The sequence below is a fragment of the Enhydra lutris genome, unplaced genomic scaffold (assembly GCF_002288905.1).
Source record: "Enhydra lutris kenyoni isolate GAN:26980312 unplaced genomic scaffold, ASM228890v2 scaffoldscaffold13, whole genome shotgun sequence".
Lineage (NCBI taxonomy): Eukaryota > Metazoa > Chordata > Mammalia > Carnivora > Mustelidae > Enhydra > Enhydra lutris.
The window spans coordinates 4,048,336-4,076,105 of NW_019154097.1; the positions used below are offsets into that span (position 1 = coordinate 4,048,336).

Here is a 27,770-nt window from a genome sequence, read left to right on the forward strand (position 1 = left end):
GAGGGGGCATTACTGCCTAGCACAGATGTTTTTGGGAAGGGTGTAGAAATGACTGAGATAGTTAGAATGACCTTGGGCACACACACAGCAGTATATGTGTCTGGGGGTAGGGCAGGCTTAGCCTCTAGGCTTAAAATCATAGTGAGGCTTTTAGGCTTTGACCCTGCTCGAGTAAAATCTGTGTAGCTTTGCAGTTTTTCCTTCAGACTGGCCGCTGCTGGAATGGCACGGGATGGCTGACTGCAGCTCCTTTGCGGTGTGGGTAATAAGGGTTTGGATGTTCCCCCAGCCCAGAGGGGCCTCTCTGCTTCACTCAATCTGTTCACAACCCTCCTCCGGGAACCCACTGCCCCCACCCCTTGGCTCCCTTGGTAAAGGAAGTCCTACTGTGGAGTATGGTCCCTCGGGCCCTTCCACCCCACTGCTCCCCCGGGGCATCCTCTCAGCCTTTCTACTTTGGAAAACTACCACCACCATTGCTAACATCAAAGAAAGGTTGAAAGGGCCCCGTGATGCAGGTAACATCCATTTTATTGTGTTGGGGCAGCGAAGGCAGCCCGGCTGGGGGCAGAGCAACCCTCACAGGTTGTTGAGTTCCAGCAGGGTCTGGTCCAGAGTCTGGTGTATCTCCACGTTCTCCTCCTTGGCACTGGCCAAGGTCTCTGTGAGGGGAAGCAGCATGTGAGGAGGGGCAGGGAGACATGAGGGGAGATGGGGGATGAGGCAGATTTGAAATGGGATGAAGGCACAGGAAGACATAAGCACGAAGGACTCTTAAGATCCTGTGCCAGGGGCAAATAGACGGATTGACCAAGAGAGAGACAGATGCCTCACTCAAGGCTTCGGGGTCGTGGGGGTGGGATGGGGAGGCCTGAGTCATAAACTACTTTACCTCCTTCTCTAGAGGGTTTACGAGAGTTGGAATCAGAAGGGAAGACAAAGACTGAGCCAGAAAGGGGAAGGCCAGACAGACAGGCTTGAGGCAGAAACCAGACCTGCAGTGAAAGCCCCATGTTGGGATGCAGGGTTTTCCCAAACGTCACCCCAGACCTTCACCACCTTCTGGCCCTTCCTTGGCACCTCCCCACCCATCTCCTCTCCAGTCCTTCCTTCATCCTGGAACCGCAGTGGTGTGCTCTGAGGTCAGTGACAGGGCTAGGTCAGCATAAGAGCGTGTCTCTCAGAAGCAGCAGAGGGCTCACAGCGACTGACGTGATTTGTGCCAACGTGCAGCAGTGAGACAGTGACAGAGTGAGAGTGCCATGTGAAGGGGGTTCTGTGTGGGCCACAGTGTTCTGTGGGTGAGCTCAGTGTGGGGGTGGGGCTCGCAAGATTGGGGGTGTCTATAAAAGCCGGGGTCTCTGAGGGGGTGAGGAAGTGATCTCTGGAGGGCAGGAAAACAGCATGGAGACCAAGTTGAGTTTATTAAGCAGCAGAGAGAGGTAGAGGCTGGAGGGTGGAGTGGGTGGATAGAAGGACGAAGCAAGTGCCAAGGTGGGCGGCAGGTGTGGTGGGGGCTCTTTGAGGCGGCGCCCAGCCTGGCTGTGTGATGCTGACCATTTTGCTCCTCCTGCCTGCCCCCTCCCCACTGAGAACGGAAAGAGGAGAGAGAAGGGACTGAGGGAGCCACACTGGCGTGGGGCTCAGAGGGAGGTGATGTCGTTGAGTGCGTTGTCCAGTTCCTCGCTGATGGCCTTGTACTTCATCTTCTGTGCATAGACTTCGTCTGGGGGTGGGGGTCCAGGGGAAGGGAGCCAGATGGGAGTGTGGGGAGAGGGAATGAAGGGAAAGAGGAAAGGAAGGAGGGTAATGGAAAGAGAGAACAAGAATCAGAGAGAGGTGGACAAAGATGAGTAGGAGAAATCGGCCAGAGAACAGGCTGGACAGCCCTGAGGGCTCCCTCTTCCCCTCTCTGTACCCCTGTCTCTTTTTTCTCTGGAGCCTAAATCAGTCCTTCTCCTTGGCGCTCCTACCTCCCTCAGGGACATGGGGGCACAGTGCTTTGAATGAGTAGGAGTGCTTGCTTTAGGGGAGGGTGCTAGGGCCAGAAAGGACAAAGGTCCTAAAGTTGGAGATAAAATTGAGGCTTGCCGAGAAGGCCAGAAGCACGAGAAGTGGGAATTACAAAAGTGAAAGGGTTATCGTAGAAAAAAAAAGAAAATACAGTTTAGGTACAACATTCTTGCTACTACTGAGAAATAGCCACAGATTAGCAAATACCTGGATGTTCATTTTCATCAAATCTAGCTTAAAATAGTATTTCCCATTAATGTCATGAAAACTTAGATATTAAACCAAAGCTCTCTATTTTTAATAAAGAGATCTTTGTGATATAGTGCTATTGTGTTGCACTTGGGGACAAATTGTCTAGGTCAGTGCTACTCAAAGTGTGGTCTGAGGACCAGCAGCATTGCCCCTACCAGGGCTCAAGTTCGAGAAGCACTGGAGCGGGCACACCGCACCCAGGTGCAGCTACTTGAATGGTGGGCACAGCCCTGGGAGCTGGTGGAATCCTAGGTGGTCCAACACCAATTTATCTGGGACATGTAATATGGGACAGACCACTTAAAAAGGTTTGGGAATTAGGGGAATATCCCTTTACCTTCCAGGTCATCGATGGTCTTCTCCAATTTTGCCACAGACCTCTCGGCAAACTCTGCTCGGGTCTCAGCCTGGGAGTAAAGGTAAGAAGGGGGAATGACAAAAATTAGACCCTCCCAGGTACTTTCACTTAAGTTAACCTCCTCTTCCATCCCTATTCCCAAAGTCCCTGCCACAGGCAGAGTCTGACGGGGATTGGGGCTCGAGGGAAGAACAGGGATGGGAAGGACTCTCACCTCTTTTAGCTTCTCCTCCAGCAGTTTGATTTCCTCTTCATATTTATCTTCTTTGGTGGAATACTTTTAGGGACATACACATGCCATCAGGAGGTCGCCTCCACAAATCCTTCACTCCACTGAGCCCACAGGCTACTCCTGATCTTGTCTCCAGGGAACACCCAGCCCCTCCCTGCCTGAGCGTACCGCCTCCCTCCCCTGCAGGACCCCATCCTAACTGCCCGTCTACCCCCTTCTACCTTGTCCGCTTGGGCTTCCAGGGATTTCAAGTTGTTGGTAACAATTTTCAGCTCCTCCTCTAGGTCCCCACATTTACTGCAGGGGGTGTGTGGTGGGGGGGGTGTGAGGGCAAAGTGTGGGAGACAGTGGAGACCGCACAGTGAGGAAGGGGTGGAAGAGAGAAGAGAAGAGCAAAGTTGTGAGAGTGACAGCAGGCAGAGTTTGGAAGCCCCAGGCCCTTCCCAACCCCCAGCAGGTGAGAGAACAGCCTGAGACTTGGGGGGAAGGTGAGCTGAGAGAAGGCACCACTGCCCAGAAAGGTCCAGAGAGGTCACTACCTCCTCTTCTGAGGCCATCAGGGACTTGAGGGCCTGGTCCATGGTTCGGAGTTCCTCCTCCAGCTGCCTGGCGCGGCTGGGGGCAGCAGTTCGGGGTCAGAGGACAGGACCTGGCCCTATGGCCCCAAGCCTGGGCAACTGCTTCCCACAGTCCAGAGTACCCCAGAGCCATGGACCAGGCCAAGTTTCACTTGCTGCCCCAGGGTCTCCTTACCTCTCAGCCACCTCTGCTCTCTCTTCTGAGCGCTCCAGCTCTCCTTCCAGGATCACCAGCTTCCTGGCCACCTGGGGGGAGAGGGACAGAAGGCGCACACCTCTGGTGAGTGGCTGGGAGCATCTGTGGTTTGGGAGGGAGAAAGAAGTGGGGCAGGGCTGTCACCTCCTCATATTTGCGGTCGGAATCCTCAGCGATGTGCTTAGCCTCCTTCAGCTGCATCTCCTGCAGCTCCATCTTCTCCTCATCCTTCATGGCTCGGTTTTCGATGACCTTCATTCCTCTGAGACGCAGGGTGCGGGATAGAAGTTGGGTCAGGACCAGCAGAGACAGGCTGCCAGCCCCTGCCTGGCCCGCCCTCTGGGAGGCCCCCTGCCCACCTCTCGCTCTCATCAGCTGCCTTCTCAGCCTCCTCCAGCTTCTGCAGGGCTGTGGCCAGGCGCTCCTGTGCCCGGTCCAGCTCCTCCTCTACCAGCTGAATGCGGCGGTTCAGGGAGGCCACATCTGCCTCGGCCTGTGGGTCAAAGGCCAGAGATCAGGGGGCTTTTTTTGCCTTGGATGAGGATCAGAGAGGTTCCAGAGGATGGTAAGATTCTTGTCAGAAAGAATCTGTTTCCTGGCTTCCAGACTTTCAGTCTTATTTCCCCCCCGCCCCACCCTGCTAACCAACCATCTTCTATCCAGGATTCTCTACTCCAGCCCAAAACATGCATTCCTTAACAAGCTCCACTCCTCTGCTTCAGGGACTCTTCTAGCGCTGTGCATAGTTTCCTGATGGTTATCTGCAGGCCTTTCTGTACCCACTGAAAGCGCTCCATGCTCAGACCAGGTCTGAGTCCTTCTGACTCCTCCACAACAAAGCCTGGCCCAAGGGGGTGGGGAAAATCGAGCCAACCAGACAGCGCCACTGCTAAAAACAGCCAATCACAGAGTCACCAGCTGCCAGTCAGACTCCCAGTAAGGGGCTTGGAGCCTAGCCCGGCCGAAGGGAGACAGCCGTGGCTGTAACAAGGGGCTTCTGGACAGTGCCCCGCCCCGCCAGGGGCACCTGGAGGCGGTGCTAGGGCCGTGTGAATGACACATGTGCAGCCCCAGATCTGCAGTAGAAGTAGAACCACGGAGGTTTTGGGAATGGTCCACGGAAAATGATGATACCTTATGAAAATAAGAAGGCAGAGCAAGAAGGGCCTCCAATAAAGGAAAATGAGAGAAGCACTGAAGTTTGGTGTTAAGAGCATGGGCTCTGAGTCAGCTACAGCTCACCCACTCTACACTTGGGTGACCTTGGGCAACTTATTTAGTCCCTCCAGGCCTCAGATTCCTCCTTTTTAAATTTTAAATCTGAGTTGACACAAGCAGTTCCTCTTCTGTAGGTGGTTCTGAGGTAATGCAGGTCTTCTAATAATCAACAAGACCACGTGGAAGGGCTTGTAAAACAAAACAGGCTTTCTAGCTCCATGCTAGGTCCACTGAAATAAGATTTCCAGGGCAGGAGCTTGGAAATCTTCCCCCACCCCTTTCTTTTTTTTTTAAGCTTCCAAGTGATTTTGATGATAAGCCAAGTTTGGGAAATTGTAAAACAGTATGTGGCAAGCACTTGGGCACACTGTCTGCAGAGTCTGCACTCCATAAATGTTAGGTTATCCCTGTCTCTCCCTCAGAGACAAAGACCTTGAGATTTAAGATTGGAAAGGAGAAAGGGCCAGTGTAGGGGAAGAAGTGAAAGAGGGAAGGGATGGGTGGCAGCCCTGGGGACAGAGCAGGTAGAAAGCAGGTCCTGGGTGGTATTGAACAGCAGGGGAAACTCAGCACCATATAAAGTTGTGGCTTGTCCTCCAGGTGCTTGAGGCCACCTAGAGTGACAAAAGCTCATCATGGGCAGAGGACCAGATGACTCAGTGTGGAAGGATTCTGGGGACAGCAGTGGGGATTGGGAAGAATGACTCTGGGGGACCTTAGGGGTCTACTCTAGAGAAAGATAAAAGGAAAACTCTCTTTGTGATAGTGAGATGACAAATGACTCTGAAAAGTCTGGGAAGTCCTGGGGTCCTCATCACAGGACTGATAATTGCCATTTTCTACTTCTCAAGCTCTTCCCAGTTATAGATGCTGCTCTCCAAACACAGGACAGGCACTACTGTCCCCACTGGATAAATGTGAAGAGAGAAGGGAGAAACTGAGGCATTGTGTAAGTGAAGTGCTGTGTTCAAGGTCATACAATAAGTCCAGGCAGTGTTTGCTACTGACTCCTGGCACTGCTGCCCTGCATCCCCAGCTCTGTCCCTGTCCTCCCCTCCTCCCCTCTAGCCCCCACCCAGCTCCTTAGGTTTCCAGTCCTGCCTCCAGCTGCACTGGGCCTTAGTTATTTATAGAGCATCAAACACACAGGGCTGCCTTTGCGAGCAGCTGCAGGTCAGTTCCCTCCCAAGTGCCAGGGCTGGTGGAGAACCAAAACCAAGCCTGGAGGTCAGAGAAACCAACCTTGGCGGGAAGGTGTTGGGGAACATGGATAATGGTCAACATAAACAGTAATGTCACCTCAGATCTCAAATGTTCAGACCTACTTTTGCCAATCCTACCATACCTCCAATCATAGACTCATTTTAATCCTGGATGGAAGGCAAGTGGGGAAACTGAGGCAGAGAATGGTACAAGTATCATAACCAAAGTCATTTGGATGGTCATTTGGCCATTCTTCAACCTCAAGGTGGGGGCTGGGAATGGCAGAAGGTAGAGAAATGTGGTTAGGGGGATGTAGGGTGGACAGAGAAATATCAGAGTGAACAGGACTTGGTAAGGTGGCTGCCTTGGCATTTGTGGCCCTGTCCTTCCCTCCTGTGGTCTGGCATGGTCTCAAGGCTGACAGCTTAATGAGGGTAAATGAGGGGCCATTAGAACCTGAGCTGGGCCCCAGTGCTCAGCAGGGCTGCTGGAGCCAGAGGTCAAGGCCAGGGAATTTCTAATGGCCCCCCAGGGGTGTAACTCAAGTCAGGCCCCATCTCTGGATTCCTCTTCCTCCTCCTACTCAGTAGTACCTACACCCACACCCCACACCCTGCAAATGGAGCTACAGCCTCTTCTCCACTTTCAGCTAGAGGATTAATTGAGGTAGATGGTAAATTCTTGTACCACCCCCAACCCCCACGATGACTAACTGCTTGATCACTGGGCGTTCTAAGAGCTAGAACCAAATGGACTTACAAGGCTGCGTCTTCTGCGGGAAATGGTGTGTGGTTTTGATTTACCCACTGCCTTAGATTAATTGTGCAACCTTGCCTTAGCCTGGGTTTCTGAGAGGAAACTATTTCTGTCCTGGTGCTGGGGATGTCCAGGTCCCCTTCTCCCTTCATTCCTGTATCTGGGACCCCTCCCAGTGCACTCTCCCACCATATCCCAGGTCCACACTCACATCGGTAGCCTTCTTCTCAGCCTGTTCCAGTTTCTCCTGGGCATCCTTCACTGACTCAGAATACTTTTCCACCTCATCCTCTGTCCCCTTCAGCTTCTTCTGGAGGGCCTGCTGCTCCTCCTCCAGCTGGGAGGGAGAGGCCTTGGTTAGTTAGGCGGGGGGCTCAGGAAGGAGGCCCGGCTGTGGGAGAGGGGGCTACTAAAAGGTACTTAGAGGCTGTCAGGTAGGAAGCAGGAGAGCAGAGGAAGGACAGTGCAGCCAGGGGTGTTGAGAGGGACCTGGTGGGGCTAGAGATAAAGCTTCCAGCCCCAAGAAGCTGGACCCATCATTGTTCTGCAGGGGCAGGTGTGGAAATTGGGAGACTGCAGCTGCCCAGGTATGGTGGGTGAGATTAAGTGTGGCTTTGGCTGGGTCCCGGATGGTACTGTGAAAGTCCAGCCCTCACACTGGACGGGAAAGCCTGCAATCGCAGGCCTCAGGCTAGGGGGCACAGGGCAGGGCCTACCCCTCCCTCGTTAGGGAGGAGAGCGCGGCACTGGGTCCGGGGCCCCCACCTGCTTGCAGCGGTCCTCAGCCTGCTTCTTGTCGGCCTCGGCCTGCTCGGCACGGTCGATGGCATTCTCCTTGTCCAGCTTTAGCATCTGCATCTTCTTCTTGATCGCGTCCATGGCTGCGGTGGGGGGGCGGGCCGGCCGGCGGGCAGTGTGGACTGGACGAACTGGGCTGGCTGCGCGGACTGGGCGCACGGGTGGAGGGCGAGGAGGACCAAGCGGGACTGGGATGTCCCAGCAGCGCGGGCGCCTAAAAGGCTGGGAGGGGCCGGGCGGAGCCGGGGGCCGGGACCCTCCCCCACCGCGGCCCAAACCTTGTAGGGGCAGAAGCTCAGCCTGGTGGGGGAACGCGGCCGCCCCCTGCGCCCACCCCCTCGAGACCGCCCCCCTTGAGGCTCCTCCCCTCCCCCATCCCCCAGCCGTCGGAAGGTAAAGTAGCTAGTACAGTCTGCTGGAAAAACTCTGGCCTTGCGGAGGGGAGGGGACCCTCGGGCTGGGGGCTCTAAAGTTCCTCTGAGTGACAGCCGGGCCCAGTAACAGCTGCGGTTGGGGCCCCTGGGGCTATTTCGGGGCGTGAGCTCACGGCAGCTGCGCGGGCGCAGGGACCCGCGTGCCCCCCTCAGCTGCAGCGGTCGCTGCCCTTAATTTAGAAGTTTCCTGTAAATCCCCCTGGATTAAATGTCTCTTGGGAGGCGGGGCTCCTCCGTGGTTCGAGTACCTCAATTTACCCCGAGTCCCAGACTCTGGGTCAGCGTTACCGACGTGGTAGTGACAGCGGTGAGTCTCACCAGGGACTTGGGGAAACTGAGGCAGGAAGGGAGCCCAGGGTCCCGAGCCAGTGAGGAACGAGGCCGGGCCTGCTGCCCCCGAGGGCGGGCCTGACCTCTCTTCCCCTCGCTTCCCCTTCCAGCCCCTGCCCCTGAGGCAGCGCCCCTCCTACGGTGGCGGGGCGGCTAGGTACCCAGCTCCGCGCCCCGCCCGCCCTGCCCCCCACGTGCCCCGCATATTTTCCGCGTGGCTCCCGCCGGGCCCGACCAGGCGCGCTCCCCGCCCCCACCCCCAGGGACGCGGCCCTCCTGTCTCCTCCCCCTCCCCCTGCGGGCTTTCCAATAGCCGCAGCTGCCCTGCGCGCTCTGCCTCCCTTCCTTCTCCTTGCCGACTCTCTTGTCTCTTGCTGGCCAACTTTACGCCAAAATTTCTTTTCTGCCCTTTTTTGGGCTGTTTCCCCGTGGGGAGGCGGGGCCGGGCTGAGGCGGGGAAGGCGGGGGTCGAGGGGAAGAGTTCCTGAGCTCCCGGCATCGGGAGTCGGGGGCGGGATGCCTCCTCTCCCTGAGGCCGCCCCAGCGGGAGCAGCTCCCGGGTCGGGAAGCGTGAGGCCCGGGGTGCGGGGCTGTTTGTTTTCGTGCTTCCTCGGGCGGGGTGGGCGGGAGAGGAAATGGAGAGCCGCTTCGGAGGAGGGGGAAGGGGAGTCCCGGCGGAGGAAACTAGGAGGGAGCGGTTCTCCTCGCTCCCCTGAGGCTGAGCGTTGGTGGGGGTGGGGGGCGGCCTGGCTTTTGCTGGTGGGGGCGGGAGCCGTGGGAACCGAGGGCCCCGGGCCCGGGCCGCTGGGGACGGACGGGGTGCGGAAATGTATTTAGATCTGCTCAGCTGCCGATTTGCTACGCGTGGAACAAACCTGACCTCTCGCAGCGTTCATTGCGACCATCTCCCTGTTTTCCCCAAACGTGTGGAAGACACCTCCACCCTCCCCAGTAGCCAGTGCTAAACCCCTGGGGGTAACCAAGCGCTCCCCTGTCCCTCACTTTCCACAGCCACTTAATCCTGTGGATTCTACTTCCTACACATGATGTGTCTGGGTTTGTCTTGGGCAGCTCCTTACAGTACCCCCAGCCTGTGTCTGCTGTGGTCTTCCTCCTGGGTCCCCAATTCACATGTTCTTTCAACAGAACCTTGACATTGTTACCAAAAATCTTTTAAAAAGTTACTGCCAATAAGATACTAAAATACTCCCAAACCCCTCCCTCCTGCCTCTCTCTTTTAAGATAAAAATCCACATTTCTTAATATGGTATATGAAGTCCTGCGTTTTGGCCCCTGCCTACCTCCCTGCCTCATTTCCTTTCATTCCCATCCTCACCCCCAATACACAGACTTGTACTTCATGCTGCATTCGGACTGAACCACATGCAGGACCTGGAAATAACCATACTTCTCTTAAAGCTTCCACTTTTTATGCATTCTGTTCCCTCTGTCTAGAATGCTCTTCTGTTGGCTGATTCTGATGGCCGTAAAAACTCAGATCAAATGATGGCTTTTCTGGGAAGCCTTCCTTGGTCACTGCACCTCTCATTCCCTTCACCTAATAGATTGGTATTCTTAGTGTAGGCTCCTATAATTCTCATAGTTCTGTTAGAGTTGTTCTTGTACCTACCTATGTGTCTTCTTCAATGGCCTGTGAATCCTCTAAGAACAGGGACTTTTTCAACTCTGAATCCCCAGTGTGTAATACAGCATCAGGCATAAGAGTTGACACTTGATAAACTTCTGCTGGGTAAAATTTTTTATGCACACAAAAATATTAATACTGTCTGGATCTAAAGGAACTTATGATCTAGTGCAGCAGTTCTCAGACTTTTTTTTCCCCCTAAACTTTTTGGTTTTAGAACCTCTTATATTCTTAAAAATTAAGAATAGGGTTTGAAGATCCAAAAACCTTTTGTTGAAGTGGATTATATCTATCAATACTTAACGTATTAAAATGGAACCTGAGGGGCACCTGGGTGGCTCAGGTGGTTAAGCAACTGCCTTCAGCATCAGGTCATGATCCCAGGGTCCTGAGATTGAGTCCGTCATTGGGCTCTCTGCTCAGCAAGGAGCCTGTTTTTCCCTCAGCCTCTGCTGCTCCCTCTGCTTGTATTCTTTTTCTCTCTGTCACATAGATAAATAAAACCTTTAAAAATGAAAAAAAAGGGAAACAGAAAAAATTTAAATTTTTACAAATTCGTTAAAAACAGTGGAAACCCATTATACATTAACCCTGTTAACATAAATGTTTTTGTATTGATGTATAATTAACATATGATGTTGTATTAATTACAGGTGTACAACATATTAATTCAACAATTCTATAATCTCACCACGATGACTGTAGTCACCATATGTTATTACAATATTACTGACTGCATTCCCTACACTGTACTTTTCATCTCCATGACATTTATTGTATAACTGGAAGCTTATACCTCTTAATGCCCTGTATCTATTTCGTATTTTGTCCATCCCCCCACCTTCCCTCTGGTAACCACCAGTTTGTTCTCTGTATTTAAGAGTCTGTTTTATTGCTGTTTAAGATTTTATTTATTTGAGAGAGAGTGAGAGAGCACAAGCAGTGGCGCAGAATGGGAGGGTAGGGGTAGAGGGAGAATGAGAAGCAGAAGCAGACTCCCTGCTGAGCAGGGAGCCCGACGACGTGTGGCTCAATCCCAGGATCCTGAGATCGCGAGTAGAGCCAAAGGCAGATGCTCAACCGACTAAGCCACCCAGGTGCCCCTTGTTGTTGTTTGTCCATTAGTTTTTTTAGATTCTTTTTAGATTCCACATATACGTGAAATCAAATAGTATTTGTCTTTCTTGGACTGACTTATTTCACCTTTCAAAATACTCTCTAGGGTCCATCCATGTTGTTGCAAATGGCAAGAGTGCATTCTTTTTTATGGCTGGGTAACATTCCATTGTGTGTATCAATACACCACATCTTTTTTTTTTTTTAATTTAAAGTTTTGTGTTTTTTTTTAAGATTTTATTTATTTCACAGACAGAGATCACAAGTAGGCAGAGAGGCAGGCAGAGAGAGAGAGGAAGGGAAGCAGGCTCCCCGCTGAGCAGAGAGCCCGACTCAGGGCTCGATCCCAGGACCCTGAGACCATGACCCAAGCTGAAGGCAGAGGCTTAACCCACTGAGCCACCCAGGCACCCCTCAATACACCACATCTTTATTTATCTATCAACAGATGCTTGAGTTTCTTCTGTATCTTGGCTATTGTAAATAATGTTGCAATAAACATAGAGGTACACATATCTTTTTGAATTAGAGTCTTCATTTTCTTTGGATAGATACCCAGTAGTGGAAATACTGGATTGTGTGGTATTTCTATTTTTCATTTTTTTAAGGAACCGCCATACTGTTTTCCACAGTATTTGCACCAATTTACATTCCCACTGACAGTGTACAAGGGTCCCCCTTTCTCCACGTCCTCTCCAACACTTGTTATTTCTTGTCTTATTGATACTAGCCATTCTGACTGGTGTAAAGTGATATGTCATTGTGATTTTGACTTGCAGTTCCCTAATGATTAATAATGTTGAGCATCGGGGCGCCTGGATGGCTCAGTGGGTTAAGCCTCTGCCTTCGGCTCAGGTCATGATCCCAGGGTCCTGCGATCGAGCCCCGCATCAGGCTCTCTGCTCAGCAGGGAGCCTGCTTCCCCCTCTCTCTCTGTGCATGTCTCTCTGCCTATTTGTGAGCTCTGTCAAATAAATAAATAAAATCTTTTAAAAAAATAATGTTGAGCATCTTTTCATGTGTCTGTGGCTATCTGTATGTCTTTTTTGGAAAAAATGTATGGTCAGGTCCTCTGCCCGTTTTTTTTTTTTTTTTAAGACTTTATTTATTTATTTGACAGAGATCACAAGTAGGCAGAGAGGCAGGCAGAGGGAGAGGGGGAAGCAGGCTCCCTGCTGAGCAGAGAGCCTGATGCAGGGCTTGATCCCAGGACCCTGTGATCATGACCTGAGCTGAAGGCAGAGGCTTAACCCACTGAGCCACCCAGATGCCCCACTCTGCCCAATTTTTAATCAGATTGTTTCTTTTGGTGTTGAGTTGTGTAAGTTCTTTACATATATTGTATATTAACCTCTATTAGATATATCATTTGCAAATATGTTATCCCATTCACTTTTTTAAAAATTTTTATTTTTTTATTTTTATTTAAAAGATTTTTATTTATTTATTTGACAGACAGAGATCACAAGTAGGCAGAGCTGCAGGCAGAGAGAGAGGAGGAAGCAGGCTCCCCACTGAGCAGAGAGCCCAATGTGGCGCTCGATGCCAGGACCCTAGGATCATGATCCAAGCCGAAGGCAGACGCCTAACGATTGAGTCACCCAGGTGCCCAAAACCTATTTTTTTGTCCATTTTTTTTTTTATAGGAAGGCTTTAAAAAAAAAAGATTTTATGGGGGTGCATGGGTGGGAAGACTGCTTCTCCCTCTCCCATTCCCCCTGGTTGTGTTCCCTTTCTTGCTGTGTCTCTCTGTCAAATAAATAAAATCTTAAAAAAAAAAAGAAAGATTTTATTTATTTATCTGAGAGAGAGCGCACAAGCCGGGGCGGGGGGGTGTTGGGCAGAGGGAGAGGGAGATGCAGACTCCGGTCTGAGCACAGAGCCTGCAACGGGACTCAATCCCTGTACCCTGGGATCATAACCCGAACAAAAGGCAAATGCTTACCCGATTCAGCCACCCAGGTGTCCCAGAACCTTTCTACTTTGAACGTAAATATTTTTAAATGAAGACTATATTTACCTCCCTAAATTAATGAGAGGATGGCAGTTATTTTACATTTTTACAAATCTCTTTAATATAATACCTGATTTAATAGAGGACGTATGGATTCTCAGAATCTACTTGTTTTATATCTATTATTATAGGATGTTTTTTTTTTTTTTAAAGATTTTGTTTATTTATTTGACAGACAGAGATCACAAGTAGGCAGAGAGGCAGGCAGAGAGAGAGAGGAGGAAGCAGGCTCCCTGCAGAGCAGAGAGCCCGATGTGGGGCTCGATCCCAGGACCCTGGGATCGTGACCTGAGCCGAAGGCAGAGGCTTAACCCACTGAGCCACCCAGGCACCCCTAGGATGGTTTGTTTAAAGTACTGTATATGGGGAAGAAAATCTAGTCTCACATAGATACATAGCTGGAGAGTAGAATATTTATAGTCTTTTCAGGTAATTGTGTATATTCTTCTTTGATAGTACCTTAGTACTTGACAAATTGTAGGTTCTTAAGGGTTATTTGCAATGTGGAATCTGAAACCACATCAGTTACTTTTTTGTACTATATTACATTAAAATCCCATGGTCTGTGTTGCGTTTTGGTTGGATTTTCTACCCAGGGATAATTATGTAACATTATGCATTGGTCACTTGGAAAATATTGATTCAGCAAATGTTCCAAATATTGATGTATTTCATTATACATGTTATAAAAAGAAACCAAATTCCTTAATATGATTGGTATCAATGGAAAAGTCTAAGTTTTGGGCGCCTGGGTGGCTCAGTGGGTTAAAGCCTCTGCCTTCGGCTCGGGTCATGATCCCAGGGTCCTGGGATCGAAGCCCGCATCGGGCTCCCTGCTCAGCGGGGAGCCTGCTTCCTCCTCTCTCTCTCTCTCTCTCTCTCTCTGCCTACTTGTGATCTTTGTCAAATAAATAAATAAAATCTTAAAAAAAAGAAAAAAAGAAAAGTCTAAGTTTTAAGTTTTGGGAAGCTGTGAAGCTCATGGTAGCGGACACACATTTTCCAGAATTCTAATTTTTACTTGAAAGCTCAAATTGCCAACAAATACTGTTGAGTTTTGGAGAGCCTGGGTGGCTCAGTCAGTTAGGCATCTGCCTCTTGATTTCAGCTCAGATTGTGATCTCAGTGTGCTGGAGAGTCCCCCCTCTCTTTCCTTCTCCCTCCATCCCACCCCACCAGATTTATCTCTCAGATAAATAAATCTTTAAAAAAAAAATACTGTTGGGTTTTCCCCTGATGTTCTAGATTCCCTTTGTTCCTTTTTGAGAAAAGTTCTGCCAGATACCAAAGGCTGATAACCCTGGTTTGTCAGTCGTTTTCAAGTGTATGTGGTATTCCATGAAAAAAAACAGTTGGTTCAGCTCACAAGTCAAATGATTAAGTGTTTTCCTTGAGACACAGTCATCCTTTGGTGTGCAGCACACGTGTTCTGGTCCCGATTCACCACATAGAATATTGAAAAGACGGGGCACCTGGCTGGCTCAGTCAGGGGAAGCATGTGACTCTTGACGTCAGGGTTATGAGTTTGAGCCCATGTTGGGTATGGAGCCTACTTAAAAAAAAATATTGAAAAGACTTGTTACTCAAGGATTTAGATTTAATAAAATTAATTTTTAAAAACTGCTTCATCAGGGACATTAAGTGAGGCTGGCATTTATTTTTTAAATTGCTAGTGCGTGATGGTGAAGAATTATGATTATCCGTACAGTTTGTGCCAGTGCCTTGTTAGGTGCTAAGGCAGTTTTACCCACCATTGTTTCTGTACTGTCAGTACAAATGTTGAACATTGTAAAGAAGGAAAATAATGTCTTAGTGATATGAAAATAATCTTGAACTTATGGATTCCTGAAAGGGTCTTGTGCACCAGTAGGTGCCCAAGGACTACATTTTAAGAACTGCTGGTCTAATGGGTGTTCGAAGCTCTCCCCAGAAGGCTCCCTGAGGCATCTCAAGTAAGAGGTATGCAATTGGTCACAGTTCCTGAGAACACAGCAGGGAAGTGGCAGCTGGAGAAGCAGCTGTTCTGGGCTGATAGCTGGAGGGGTTCAGACAGTCTGGACTACCACTTGTTGGGGAAGTTGTAGAAGGGATTTGAATGCTACGGTTCCCAACTCACGATGTTAAGACATTGAATCTGGGATGAGGGGGCCATAGTGGTATGTACTGGAGTTGCCAGGCCTCTGCGTCAGAGGTGATAATGCAGCTCTATTTTCCAGTGCTTAGCATGGGCATGGCTTAGCAAATATTGAATGAATTAATCACAGGGGACAGGAGCAATGGTAGGAAGTTGGCACCTTCCCTAATGGGCTGCTCTGGGGAGGACAAAGTAATCCCATCTACTTTAAACTTACTCTGATGGGATAGGAGTAGAAGATAGCTTTAAGGTGAAATGTACCCAAGAATAGTAGTGGGTGATGTTTGTGTTTTACTTGGAAGGAGAGACAAGGAAATAATCTGGGCAACAGAGCTGGTTAAAGAATCATGCATGAGAATCATGATATGCCTGAGAGGACCGCCACCTGGTCCATGCCATGGGGGCAGGCGGGGGTGAATGTGGAAGGAAGTGGAAACATCTCCCTCCCTGACCACTTCCCTCCACCTAACTCCAGATTAGCAGGGCAACTGGAATGGGGCTACCAGTACCTGCCTGGCCATGAGGGGAGCTGTGCCCCCAGATGAGGTCTTACACCAGGGTCAAGCTTTTTCAGTTCTTTTTCTTCGAGTGCTGTTGTAGGCAGGAGTAACAAGGCCTGGGAGGGCCTACAAGTGCCCTGTCAGCAGTGGAACCTACCTGATGCACCCTCGGGTTGGATTCTTTGCTTGTTAACAGCCTCGACCAGATCTGTGGCCATAGGTCTCTGAGACTCAGACACTTGTAACTTAAAAGCTTATTCTTTTCCTCAAAACTGCTTTTTAAAACTTTGAATTTGATGGGGCGCCTGGGGTGGCTCAGTGGGTTAAGCCTCTGTCTTTGGCTCAGGTCATGGTCTCAGGGTCCTGGGATCAAGCCCCGCATCAGGCTCTCTGCTCAGCGGGGAGCCTGCTTCCCCGTCTCTCTCTGCCAGCCTCTCTGCCTACTTGTGATCTCTCTGTCAAATAAATAAATAAAATCTTAAAAAAAAAAAAACCAAACTTTGAATTTGGGCAGGAACTGGATTTGTTCAAATACTTTGAGCAGTTATGAAGAACAGAGTGTCCCTGGTAGCCACAAAGAGCAGTGGCAGCTGCTGTCCCAGCCAAAGAATGACACTTGGTGAGGCATAGGCACTGGCCGGTGTGCTAGGGGACAACAGGAATAGGACTTCTCAGCTTCCGAACTATGGTGACTTTGGGGATCTGGGTACAAGCAGGAAGAAGGGGCCGCAGGGGGCAGAATGCCACAACGTGTCCCCAGCCCATTTCTGAGCCAGATGACGTTGGTGATAGAACTGAATCGCATTCTTTCCTCCACACCCTCTTTCCCTGAGGGGACTCCCCCACCTCCTCATAAAGCCATGCAGAGGTTGCAGGCAGAATCACCTTTATTGGAGCATGACCTGTTTGGGGCTTACAACCCCGTGGCCCCCAAGGTAGCTGGGGGTGGGGGCAGGCAGTATCAAAAAAGGAGGAGGAGAGCCAAGGCTGTGGGGACTGGCTGGCAGCTGTTGGCAGGGTGGAGCGGGCAGGAGCCCTGGCAGGTTCAGACTGAGGTATAGCGGCGTTAATACTCTTGGAGCGTTAATACTCTAGGGAGGGGCAGGCACTTAGGGGGCCCTAGGGCATGAAGGCACTTGGAATCAGGGATGGGACAGGGGATGTGCAGCGGGACTGGGTGGACCAGGCCCGGGGTTTGGCAGGCACTTTGGGGAGTGCTGGGGTTGGGCGGGTGGGGCCCGACAGCCCAGAAGGCTTTGGTAGTGGCAGGCACAGTCTCTGGGCTGGGTCTGCATTAAACAGAAGCGGCTGCCCTAGTGCTCGTCCCGAAGCTCTGAAGGCAGGAACTTATACTGTTGTTGCCGAATCTGTGCCAGCTTCTTCCGCGCCTCTTCTAGCTCTCGTTCCTTCCGAAGCATCTCTTCCTGTGCGGCAATGATCTGAGGGATGGAGAGCAGGGGCTTGGTTTAGAAGTCTGTGCCTTAGGGTGCGGGGTCGCCGGGGCCCTGGCAGTGTCCTGTGGAGGGTCTGGGGCAAAGCTCACCTGGGCAATGCCCCCAACCATCTTCTCCTTCACTACCACTGTCTCATTCTCTTGGTCTTCAAAGGCTGCGGCCTTCTGTGCTGCCTTCACCAGGTTATCCGAGGCTCGCTTCACTGCGTTGCCGGCAGCCTGCGCAGAGAGAAGGCAGCAGGAGGCTGGGAACTCAGCTGAGCGAGTCGCCCCACTCCCTCACAGAGAAGCACATGTCGGGGTAACGGTTTAAAGCAGCACAGCCCAAGGTACCATCAGATGGTCAGGGTTCCTCACCTGAAGTCGTTTCATTGCCTCCGAGTCCTGGTCGGCCTTGACCTTGCAGGCCACAAGGAGCTGGGCTGTGGAGGCGGCCACCTGCTTGGCTGAGGAGATGAGCTTCTCCTGGCTGGCGTGGCCTTGTACAGCCGCATTGGCGGCTTCACACAGATTGTTGGTGGCTGCAGCCACCATCCGGGCCTGAGGTGAGGAGGATTAGATTAGAATATGCCTCTTGCCCTGGTCCTTCCCCTCTCCGGCCTTCTCAAGCCTCCCTAGCTGAGGGACCTAGTGGGTATTGTGTACTCACAGCAGAAATGAGGCCCTGGGACCACTGCCCATCATCCAGTGCATTGGCTGGAATGGCGCCCACCTGTGGAGGAAAGAGGAGGGCCTACTCAGACCTGTGCTCTCCGGGGTGTGTAAAAGCCCCCCATCAACTTGAGGATGGACAGCAAAGTGGCTGCTGGGCCCATTCTCCTTGGCGTCCAAGTACGTACCTTCCCTTGGGCCACCAGTTCCCTCTGGGCAGCTGACGCCGCCTTTACCAGGGCGCTGGTGGCTGCCGCGATGGACTTGGCAGCTTCTAGGATCTGCTCCTCAAAGTTTAGGGACTCATCTGCCTCCTACAACAGACAGACAAAGGTTGCAGAGAGAGATGCAAAGTGAAGGTGGGGACACTGCCAGTAGGAGGGGCAGGAAGAGGGACAGGGGAGGACTGACCTTGGGTTTGGCCCGAGGCTTCAGCTGCTCCAGCTTTTTGGCCGCAGCCTCTATGGCGGCTGCAGCTCCCAGGAGCTCATTCTCAGCGATGACTGTGGGGTCCTCTGGGTCCACCCATTCTGTTCCTAGTGGGGTGAAGGGACGAAGAAAAGGGCTAAGGCAGAGCAGGGAGGTCAGGAGCACTGGGCAGCACGTGGGGCCTGGCACCTGTGGGGACTGTGGGCAGAGGCCAGCTCAGAGCAGCCCAAGCAGGAGGCAGAGATCTCCTTACGACAAAGGGTGTCCTTCCCCCCGGCCCCTGGTCACTGCTTACCCTTCATGGCCTCTGCAGCCTGGATGAGCTCAGTGACTGAACCAGCCACACGCTTTGAGTGTCCCGTCAACTGTTGCTTCAGTTCTGGGCTTGGCTTCTGTAGAGTCTGGGGAAGAGAGGCCAGGGAGCAGGAAGCATCAGATCTTAGCTTCTACTAGGGCTATGAAACAGCCCAACCGTGACCCCCGCCCCCGGCCGGGACGACTCACTACAGCCCTCAAACCCTAAGCTGCCACTTAAGGTGTGGTTCCGGCCCCACACTGCACACGTGGTGAAGACCGTGGGGCGGTGTGTCACTCACCGGCTGACAAGGAGCAAGGAGAATGATGAAATGAGAAAGAAGAGACGACGAAGGTAGAGAAGGGGGCATTCAGGAGGGAAGAGAGGAGATAAGAGAAATGAAAAAAAAGAGGTGAGCGGGAAAACCAAAGATGCTAAGAATGATGGGGCCCCAGTGGAAGGGAGGCTTGGGAATGAGAACAGATTTGGGAAATAGAAAGTGGGGTGGGGAGATGTGAACGAACGAATCAAGAACTGGGTGAGAAGCACACAGGGAGAGGACTGTATTCAGGGAAGCTGGTGGGAAGCAGAACACGCCCGCCTTCCTTACCAGCAGCACGTGGTCCAGCAGTTCCAGGTAGCCGTTGGCACACTCCCGGCCATAGTGCAGGGCCCGAAGCCGCACATCAGGGGCCACTTCTGGGTGGTAAGCTGCTTCCTAACCCACAGAGTTAGCGTTAGGATCCCAAAGAGCTCCAGGACCCCAGAGCCCCTGCCCTTTCTTCCCTCCCATGCTCTGCCCTAAAGCTGCTGCACCGCCTCAGACTTCCGCCTTGCTATTGGGGTTTCTACCTTGCAAGCCCGAAGCATATCTGCGATAGCGCGACGACTCAGATTAGCTGTGGCAATGACGTCCTCCTGGCGACAGGAGTTGCCAGCTGCAACAGCCTTGGCTGTTGCCATGGTGATACCCTTGGTCATGCGAATAAAATCTTCTGGGGTGGAGGTCTTGGCAGGTGGCTCTGGGGAACAGAAGACCTGTTGGGGGTCGAACAAGAAGAAAAATTGTACAGTGAGTGAGACTTAAGACAGTGTTGCCCTCTACTTGTATAATCTGGTCCATTCATCCACAGAATTGATAACAGGCGTTCACTGAGTACTTATTGTATATCAGGTCCTTGGAGAAGTTCACACATCATAGTTAACGTAAGACTGCTGAGTCATCTCTGACCCATTGGGGAGAGTTTATTTGTTTGAAATTTAAGATGTATCTTTGAGCTGGGTTTTCATTCCTAAACTATAGAGAAGCCTTGAAGGGGGTGAGTGGCAGAGGTGGGGCAAGGGGCTGGGTCTTAAGAGACCTAGATAACAGGCGGGCATTTTCGGTAGACAGGGGGCAACGAATAACCAGGATGTCAAGTGAGAGAGTATCAAGAAATGTTCTAGAATTATAGGGATGGTGGAGAAAAGGTTGTTGGGGCCTTGAATATCGGACCAAGAAACTTAGAATTTTACATAATAAGTAAAAAAAATATTTTGATGTACATGTTTATCCAGCAAATTATTACAAGTCAGCAGGTGGTAGATTCTGTGTGAGGTGCTAGGAGTGCAGTGAGGAATAAATGAGACAAGGCCCTTGTTCTCATGAAGTTTACACTATCGTTTTCAACAGACAGTAAACAGGTAAACAAGCAGAAAAACGAAAGACTAAACGGGACTGTGAAGGAAAAAAAGAGAGTGCCGTGCTGAGAAATAAAAATGAGGTCCATGAATAAATAAAATTTTTCTAAAAAAAAAAAAAAAAAAGGTATGCCTAGGTGGCTCAGTGGGTTAAGTGCCTGCCTTCAGCTCAGGTCATGATCCTTGGGTCTTGGGACTGAGTCCCGCATTGGGTTCCCTGCTCAGTGGAGAATATGCTTCTCCCTCTGCCTGCCACTCCCTCTGCTTGTGTTTTCCCTCTCTCTGGCAAATAAATAAATAAAACCTTAAAAAAAAAAAGAAAAATATAAAGCAGGTCCTTTCTCAGATAGGTGGCTGGGGAAGCCTCTCTGAGGAGAGGGCTTTTTTAGATTTTAAGATTTTATTTTTTTTTTAAGTAATCTCTATACCCAAAGTGGGGCTCGAACTCACAGCCCTGAGATCAAGCACTGCATGTTCCACCGATTGAGCCAGCCAGGCGCCTCTGAGGAGAGGACATTTAAGCTGCAGCCTGAAGGACTGGAAGAAGCCAGATATTCAAAAAGCTGGAGTAAAGCAAGTGCAAGGGCCTGCAGCAGGAAGGGAGGGACAGAGTGCAGGGACTGGGGCTTCGCAAGGGGGAAGAGGGGGATGAGCAGATGGGGGAGGTTGGAAGGAGCCATCGGGCTTGGAAGGCGATGGTAAGGAGTGTGGATTTTGCCTTAGACGCCAGGACACTCACTAAAGGGTTTTAAACAGTGAAGTGACATAACCTGGTTTATATTCTATGGCTCTTGTGTACAGAGAGCACATCAGAGGGGTGAGGGAGGGGGCAGAGCAGATGGAGGCTGTGGTGTAAATACACCAAAGGACTGGTGATGGTCTGGACAGGTGGAGGTGGTGGGGATGGGGAAAAGAGAAAATGAGAGCCACTGGGAGGGAGCGCTGACACATCCTGGCAATGCGCTTAGATGTGAGCAATGAGAGAAAAACGACCATTACAGCTATATATATCCTGCCTTTAGGATCTGAGTTATTAAAATGTGCCACTGACCGAGAAGGGAAAGACGAGGGAATGATCAGGTTTAGGAGGCAGAAAGTTAAGAGTTTCAGTTTGGGCATCGCCAAGGACTGTATCAGAAAGGTGAATTCAGAAATGAGCGAGACGCGAATGGCAGTGACCGAAGGCCAGCAGAGTCCCAGGCAGAAAACCCGCAGCAGTCACAGTGAGGGAGAGTGGGTGAGATTCCAACCACGGTCCCCACAGGGGGACAGGAAAGGAGGGCACTGGGAGGACAAGCAATGGCCCAGCTCGGGGAACGAGACCAGGAAGTCGCAGGTGACTGAGAGGACTCTGCACAGCTGGAGGCGGCTACCACTCTAAGAGGAAGTGGCATGCTGGCCAGAAGTGGGGAGGCCTGGCATTCGGTGGTCCATCAGGCAGCGGACAATAACTAAACTCAGAACTGAAGCCAACTTGCTAGAGAACGCCCGTGGAAGTGTGTTAGAGGACAGAGAAAGCAGGCGATCTGCACCAGTTTGGGCCAGACTTGGCACGTGCTAGGCCGAAGGTGGCTGGCTGACGCCACGGAAGACGTGCTGGAGAAGCGAGACAAAAGCTGCTGTCAGGAGGCCCGAGGAAGAGAAAATTCCAGAGAGGCTTGTTTACCAAGTCAGATGATTTTGAAATGTCTGAAGAAGATGAAGGCCAAGAAGAGGCCACTGAATGTGGCAGCTTGGAGGACCCAGGTGGCGGGGAAAGCGGGAGGGTGGGAGAAGGCAGGTGTCAAATGCTAACAACTGAGAAGTAGGCGAGGAGGGGACAGACACTAGCACGGCTCACTTAAGAAGTGTGGCAGTGCGTGAGGAGAATAAGTGTGACTGTTTACATGTCTGTGGAAATATGTGAAATATAGATTCATAGTGTGTCACGATCCCTCTCAGACCCAAGTCCCTGGTGCCCCAGACCCTCGCTCACCGCCAGCTCCTGACGTATGTGTTCTGTGGTTGCCTCCAGGGCCCGTGTGCCTTTGGTGGCCTCATCTTCCACGGCTTTCACGGTCTTGAGCAGCGACGTCACATTGGTCACCATCACCTGCGGGCATCCGAGGTTTTGGACAGGGGGTCATGTTAAGGAACTGGAGGCAGCACAGCCAGCCGCCCCCACTCCTGATGTTGCGCTCCTTCCCCTCCAACCTTGGCCGAGTTCTTGAGCTGCCACACAGCAGGGTCGTCCCCAACTTTGCCCGCTGCAGCCTTTGTTGCGCTGATGAGGTCTCCCAGGGCTTTCGCCACATCTTTCACTGCGTTGATCAGCACCACCTGCGTGAGAGAGCAGAGGCTCCGGTCCGTGGGAGGGAACCGGGGAACAGGTGGTGAGTGGGTCTGGCCAGAAGTAGGGGCATCAGTCAGGTGGATACCTGCGTCTCAGGGTCCTCGGCTCCCAGGCTGGCTGCGCCCAGCTTGACCACGTCGGCGAGGCGAGTGATGGTGGCCACCGAGGACTGGGCAGCCTGTGCTAACTTCTCCTGGCTCCCGGCCGCGTTCTGCACCAGGACCTTGGTGTCTTCTACCAACACCTTTGCAGTCTTCAGAATGCCCTCCCTGAGGGAGGGCCCAGCTCAGTCAGCCCTTCACAGACCTCCCTTAGCTCCTCCAGCCTCTTCTGGCCCCACACCCCACCCTGCATCTGGGAGGTCCAGTTCCCTCCTCACCGGTGGTCAGCGAAAGTCTCGGCTCCCTCACGATTAAGGGTGCCAGCGGTAGCGAACATGATGGTGGTGTCAAGGTCAGCGATGATGCCGGACACTGCGCTGGCGGCCGTGATGCAGGCCTGTGTGCCCCGATTCCCGGCCTGGAGCGCAGCCAGCACGTGGGAGACCTGGGGGAGGAAAGGAACATGGTGACTCCGGTCAGTGCCTTATGGAAGGGGAAGGTCATTTGTGCTGGGGAGATGGGATGGAGGAGGGGGCTGGGAAGATAGGAAGAGGATGGGAAGGGTCGCAGGGCTGGGGAGCCAGGGCCCCAGTCCACAGTGATGAGCTCAGTCACCTTCTCGGAGACTCTCCGGGCACACTCTATGAGCTCCTTCTTGGTGTAGGCGTCGCTGGGGCTGCACTGCAGGGCGCCTGCCTTGGTAACTAGAGCGGCACAGCCGTGCCCCAGCTCCTGCACACGGTGCTTGATGTGGGCACCTATCTGCAGGTGGATGGGAAAGGGAGAGGGGCTTTACAAAAAGCACTCAGGGACCTCCATTGTGCTTGGAGGAGTCACGAAGGACCTAACAGAACATGCATCGTAGACTAAAAGGGCGGTGAGAAAAAGTGCCCAGCACGCAGATTTCCTGTTTCATATCCTTCAGGCAGGAGGTCACCTCCTACACATGGAAAATAATAGCATGTAGGCACCAACTGGTGAGGATTATGTTAAGCACAGTGAGGAGGTGGGGAAGAAGCACTTTATGCTGGGGTATTTGAATCAGAGGGCCACGGATTACAATTTGGCCTGGATGTGGAGGGGTATGAGGCTGGGGATTAGGTGTGGTAGTAAGATCCAATTACTTGCTTTCTTGGAAAGCCGGGAGCTTAGGGAAGGAAGAACTTCATGGGCCTGCTACAGGGAAGAACTAAGAAGAGATTACAGACCTGCAGAATAGCAGAGAAGCAGCCACAGTCCCAGAGGGATGTTGGCAGACCAGGAAATCTCTAGATTGTCGGCTGTCTCCTCTATCCCTGTGACTTTGATCCTGTCCCTACACGATCCCTGATCACTCTTTAGCAGAGTGGCCCTGAGGGGATGTTCCCCTTTCTTAAAGGCGGCTAGACAGAATAAGGGTGGGACAGCCCCAGAGGCTGACCTGATGGGAACAAGGGGCCTGCCACTGGGATTTTCTATGAGGGGCAGGGGGCAGGCCTTCATGGCAGCTGCCCCCACGTTTACCTCTTCATTCTCAGCAGCCACAGCTGCAGGCTTGGCCTGGGAGGCCAGGCGGCCATAGTCACTGGTCAGCTGGTTAGCAAGAGGGCCAAGCTCTTCAGGGCTGGTGTTTGACTTGGTTATCTGGTGACAAGAAGAAGTAAAGTTATGCCTACACTAAGGTCCCCGGGGGGTAGCCTTGTTATATTCTCCTAAACTCACCATCTCTTGAACGGTGACAGCAATGGCCTTGGCTGTCCGCACCATAGTTGTCTGGTAATCCACAAAAGAACCTTCTGGTTCACCCATTGGTCCTTCGTCTAGCTGAGGGGTCAGAATAGGGAAGGAGAAAGATTATCAGGGTCTCTGACACTGAGCTCAGGGGCCCTGGCTCAGGGGGCCTCTGACCATAGGCACCCCGGACTCTAACCTGGTTGATGGCCTGGGTGATGGAGTCCACCATGCCGCCAACCACCCCAGCAGCGCTGGCTGCCTCATTGAGGGTTGTCGTCAGGTCCTCTACAGCCTCTGTCATCATCTGCACAGCCTCCTCCAGGGCCTCCTGGGTGTGAGCCGCTTGCTGCGGGGGCAGAGTGAGTGAGCAGAGGGGCGCTGTGGTGGTCCTGCTTCTCTGACCTCTTCCTAGTAGCAGCCCCTCCCTCCCACTCCTGGTACCTTGGGGTTCCCGCCAGCCTCCTTGGCTGTGTATAGCAACTGCAAGGCTGACTCAGCCAAGGTTTTAGTCTGGTCCAGGAGCGCCATCTGCTGCGGGTGGCTCAGGGTCTTGGAGGCAGCACCCACCGCAGCCAGGGTGAGGGGCTCAAAGTATTGGGCCATCTGGGACACCTGAGGCGAGGGGTTTGAGTGGAGGTCAGCTGCGCCAGGAACACTCGCTTGCCCTGCCCTGGAACTCCCCACTTGTCTCTCTAGGTACCTTGTGTCCCAACTGGGAGGCTTCAGCCCGTGCAGCACTGGCCAGCGGCTCGATAAGGTGGGAGATCTCCTGCACTGCAGTGAGCATCTGAGTGTGCAAGGCCTGGGAGAGAAGCGAATTTGAGCCCTGACTGCGACCTGGAAAAGGGCCTGCTACTTCTTTCCATACTGAACTCACTCACTACCCTGGACGTGTTCCTCCCATACCCCTGACGTCTCTGTGAGGCACACTCCCGGATTCCCCCATCCTTCTCCAGTCTGCCATCTCTCTTCCCAGAGGCAAGCTTTCGTATAACCCATTTCCCCCTTACCTCTTGAGAGATTCCCTCCCGGGGAGCAAGCTGTTGGCTGACTGCAGCGAGGGAAGCCTGGTCTAGGTCCCGCATACAGCTGTTCAGAGCTGCAATGGCTGTCTCGCACTCCAGCTGCCCTGGAGCCTTGTCCCTGTGGACATATCATAGGCTCCCACACCAAGAACAGTCCTTGAAAACAAGGCTAGTCTAGCTTTTCCCATATCCCCCAAATCTTGGACAACAGATCTCTTCCAACACTATCCCATCTAATTGCACTACCCACCCTCCCTGCCGTTCCGCTACTGTGTATGTTCCTGAGTCACACTGGTTCTCTACCCCTGCAATACCTCATGCTTGTAATGAGCTTCTTGATGGAATCTGAGACGGTCCGGGAGTGGCCAGCCAGCACCGACCAGCGTGGGGGGTCCCGGGGATTGACTGCGAGTGCCCGGGCTGTCTGGATTAGGCCCCCGGCACTCTCCAGCATTGTCTTGGCAGAGATCACAATGGGCTCCATGGCAGCCCGGCCCTGGGGAGAGAGGAGGCAGGGAGGGGAGTCTCAAGACTCCTGCAAAGATGAGAGGGCAGCCGGCCCATCGGTTCTCCCTTCACACTGCCTCACCTCAGGGCTGATCTGGGCAGGGATGCTGGAGAACTCAGGGTTGGATGCAAAGGCACTCAGATTGTCCACGGCCTCCAACAGAGGGGCTGTTGCTGCTCGGCACTGGGCACGGTTCTCTTCTGTGAAAGCTCCATCAAGCGCCTGGAAGTAGGAGTGACAGGCCCTCAGGACTGACTGCAGGCAAAGGAGGTGAAGCCCAGCTCTCCTGGGCTGGGGGCGTGGGGAGAGGCTGGGGATGACCAGTATGGACACGAAAGGGCTTGGGCTCAGGCAGATGGGCTGCGGCCAAAGGCCTCAGGAACTGATGCAGGGACTAGGGGACAGGAGACGGGACAGGTCAGAGGGAGGCTGGGAATTTCAAAAACTGACAACCTTGATAGTCTTGACAAGATTGGCTGTGCTGTTGGCCACCTCCTTGGCCGACTGCACGAACTGGCGCTTGGCAGTAGGATTGGCGGTTCGAGCAGAGGCCAGGCGGCAGCTGTTACACAACGCAGAGGTGTGCTTGGCCACAATGGTGGCTGCGGAGAGCACCTGTGGAGACAAGACACGTGGCAGAGCCACCCTGAGGGCAGGAGGGAAGTGTACACACCTAGGCGGGAGCCTACTGAGGGGTGAGGGAGGGAGAGCAAGACCTCTGGAAGTCTAATTAGGAAAGATGGAGTCACCTGAGAAGTGAAGATTTGGGAGACAGAGATACCCAAAGATGAACAAGGTGTCGGAAGGGGGAGATGGAAGACAGACACGCTGATGGAGAAGCTGCAGGAGGGTAAGGAAGAGAGTGAACAGCCACAGAGAAGTTCTGAACTTAGCAGTGACTAAGAGTGACAAGAAACATGGCAGGAAAAGACAATTACCCCCAGAGAAGCTGTGTGTGGAAGGTCAGAGATGCACCCCCCACATCTCCCACAACTCTCTCTTGGGCCAGTCCATCCTGGCCAGGCACCGTTTCGCAGTCTTGACCATAGTACCTGCTCCCTTAAGTTACCTGGGCCTGCGTACAGCCAGGCTCCCCCAGGCTCTGACAGGCCATCTGAATTGCCTGGTTTGCACGGGCGAACTGCGTGGGCTCCACCAGTCCTTGCTGCCCAGCTTGGCTGTTGGGATCAGAGACCCCCACCAGATATGCAGCCTGGAGAGAGAGGGGGGTGAGGGTGGGGTGAGGAAGAAAGACTGTCTCTCAGTGGACAGCCTAGTGACAGTGGGGACAAAGGACAGTAGGGGTAAGTTTGGTAGCCAGGGTCCTATGCGAGTGGTGGTATATTAACAAATAACAGTAACACTACAAAAAAGGAAAAAACCTCTCCTGCTTTGTTAAATGTGGTTGAACATTTCAGAAGGTTAAAAGAGTAAAAAAGAAAAAAAAGGAAAACCACGTGGTAAGGGTTTTGTTTTGTGTTTTTTTAAAGATTTTTCTCATGTATTTGGCAGAGGGAAAGAGACAGAGAGGAACGTAAGCAGAGGCAGAGGGAGAGGGAGAAGCAGGCCTCGATCCCACAACCCTGGGATCATGACCCGACCCGAAGGCAGATGCCCAATGACTGAACCACCCAGGTGCCCCACATGGTAAGGATTTCGTTAGACTTCTGTGTAGATGTGTATCTGGGGGACCATAAGGTAAAAAGGACTCCTTACTTAAGTAGAAGTCAGAAAGGTTTGAAAACCCCCCTGGCAGGCACATACATGTGGCACACACCCAAAGCCCCTTTGCAAGAGTTCAAAACC

At 52.3% G+C, this 27,770-nt stretch overlaps 2 protein-coding genes across 5 annotated transcripts in view; both read right to left on the bottom strand.

Annotated features, from left to right (window-relative positions):
* Positions 1-513: 513 nt before the first annotated feature.
* On the bottom strand, positions 514-8,958 carry LOC111145591 (tropomyosin 2). Of its 4 annotated transcripts, none has more exons than XM_022500572.1 (9): positions 7,572-8,957; positions 7,018-7,143; positions 3,989-4,122; positions 3,774-3,891; positions 3,609-3,679; positions 3,077-3,152; positions 2,838-2,900; positions 2,603-2,672; positions 514-662 (listed from the first exon to the last, which is right to left on the bottom strand). In XM_022500572.1, exons 1-9 carry the CDS (start codon positions 7,683-7,685, stop codon positions 580-582), a joined length of 855 nt encoding a protein of 284 aa, XP_022356280.1. In that variant the 5' UTR covers positions 7,686-8,957; the 3' UTR covers positions 514-579. The 4 variants fall into 4 exon arrangements, with proteins under 4 accessions (XP_022356280.1, XP_022356277.1, XP_022356278.1 ...); XM_022500569.1 differs by lacking the exon at positions 3,077-3,152 and adding an exon at positions 3,395-3,470 and having other exon boundaries at positions 7,572-8,956; XM_022500570.1 differs by lacking the exons at positions 514-662; positions 3,077-3,152 and adding exons at positions 672-1,726; positions 3,395-3,470.
* Positions 8,959-16,646: 7,688 nt separating this feature from the next.
* LOC111146277 (talin 1) overlaps positions 16,647-27,770 on the bottom strand; it is a 32,396-nt gene continuing 21,272 nt past the window's right edge. Inside the window, exons 34-57 of the mRNA XM_022501756.1 lie at positions 27,034-27,177; positions 26,418-26,579; positions 26,046-26,186; positions 25,771-25,952; positions 25,442-25,574; positions 25,132-25,233; positions 24,873-25,043; positions 24,628-24,777; positions 24,420-24,521; positions 24,222-24,341; positions 23,334-23,480; positions 22,997-23,163; positions 22,703-22,886; positions 22,479-22,604; positions 22,261-22,377; positions 19,458-19,643; positions 19,216-19,323; positions 18,606-18,711; positions 18,293-18,417; positions 18,070-18,195; positions 17,880-17,942; positions 17,588-17,770; positions 17,321-17,449; positions 16,647-17,216 (exon numbers count right to left, since the gene is read on the bottom strand). Coding sequence (XP_022357464.1) covers positions 17,091-17,216; positions 17,321-17,449; positions 17,588-17,770; positions 17,880-17,942; positions 18,070-18,195; positions 18,293-18,417; positions 18,606-18,711; positions 19,216-19,323; positions 19,458-19,643; positions 22,261-22,377; positions 22,479-22,604; positions 22,703-22,886; positions 22,997-23,163; positions 23,334-23,480; positions 24,222-24,341; positions 24,420-24,521; positions 24,628-24,777; positions 24,873-25,043; positions 25,132-25,233; positions 25,442-25,574; positions 25,771-25,952; positions 26,046-26,186; positions 26,418-26,579; positions 27,034-27,177 — 3,300 coding nt within the window. The 3' untranslated portion in view covers positions 16,647-17,090. The remainder of the gene's footprint in view (positions 17,217-17,320; positions 17,450-17,587; positions 17,771-17,879; positions 17,943-18,069; positions 18,196-18,292; positions 18,418-18,605; positions 18,712-19,215; positions 19,324-19,457; positions 19,644-22,260; positions 22,378-22,478; positions 22,605-22,702; positions 22,887-22,996; positions 23,164-23,333; positions 23,481-24,221; positions 24,342-24,419; positions 24,522-24,627; positions 24,778-24,872; positions 25,044-25,131; positions 25,234-25,441; positions 25,575-25,770; positions 25,953-26,045; positions 26,187-26,417; positions 26,580-27,033; positions 27,178-27,770) is intronic.

Coding starts and splice junctions, on each gene's coding strand:
- LOC111145591 (XM_022500572.1), bottom strand. CDS start 7,685: ATGGACGCGATCAAGAAGAAGATGCAGATGCTAAAGCTGGACAAGGAG. Junction 2,901..3,076: donor TGGAAGCCCAAGCGGACAAG/GTAGAAGGGGGT, acceptor TGTCCCTAAAAG/TATTCCACCAAAGAAGATAA. Junction 663..2,602: donor GACCATCGATGACCTGGAAG/GTAAAGGGATAT, acceptor TTCCCCTCACAG/AGACCTTGGCCAGTGCCAAG.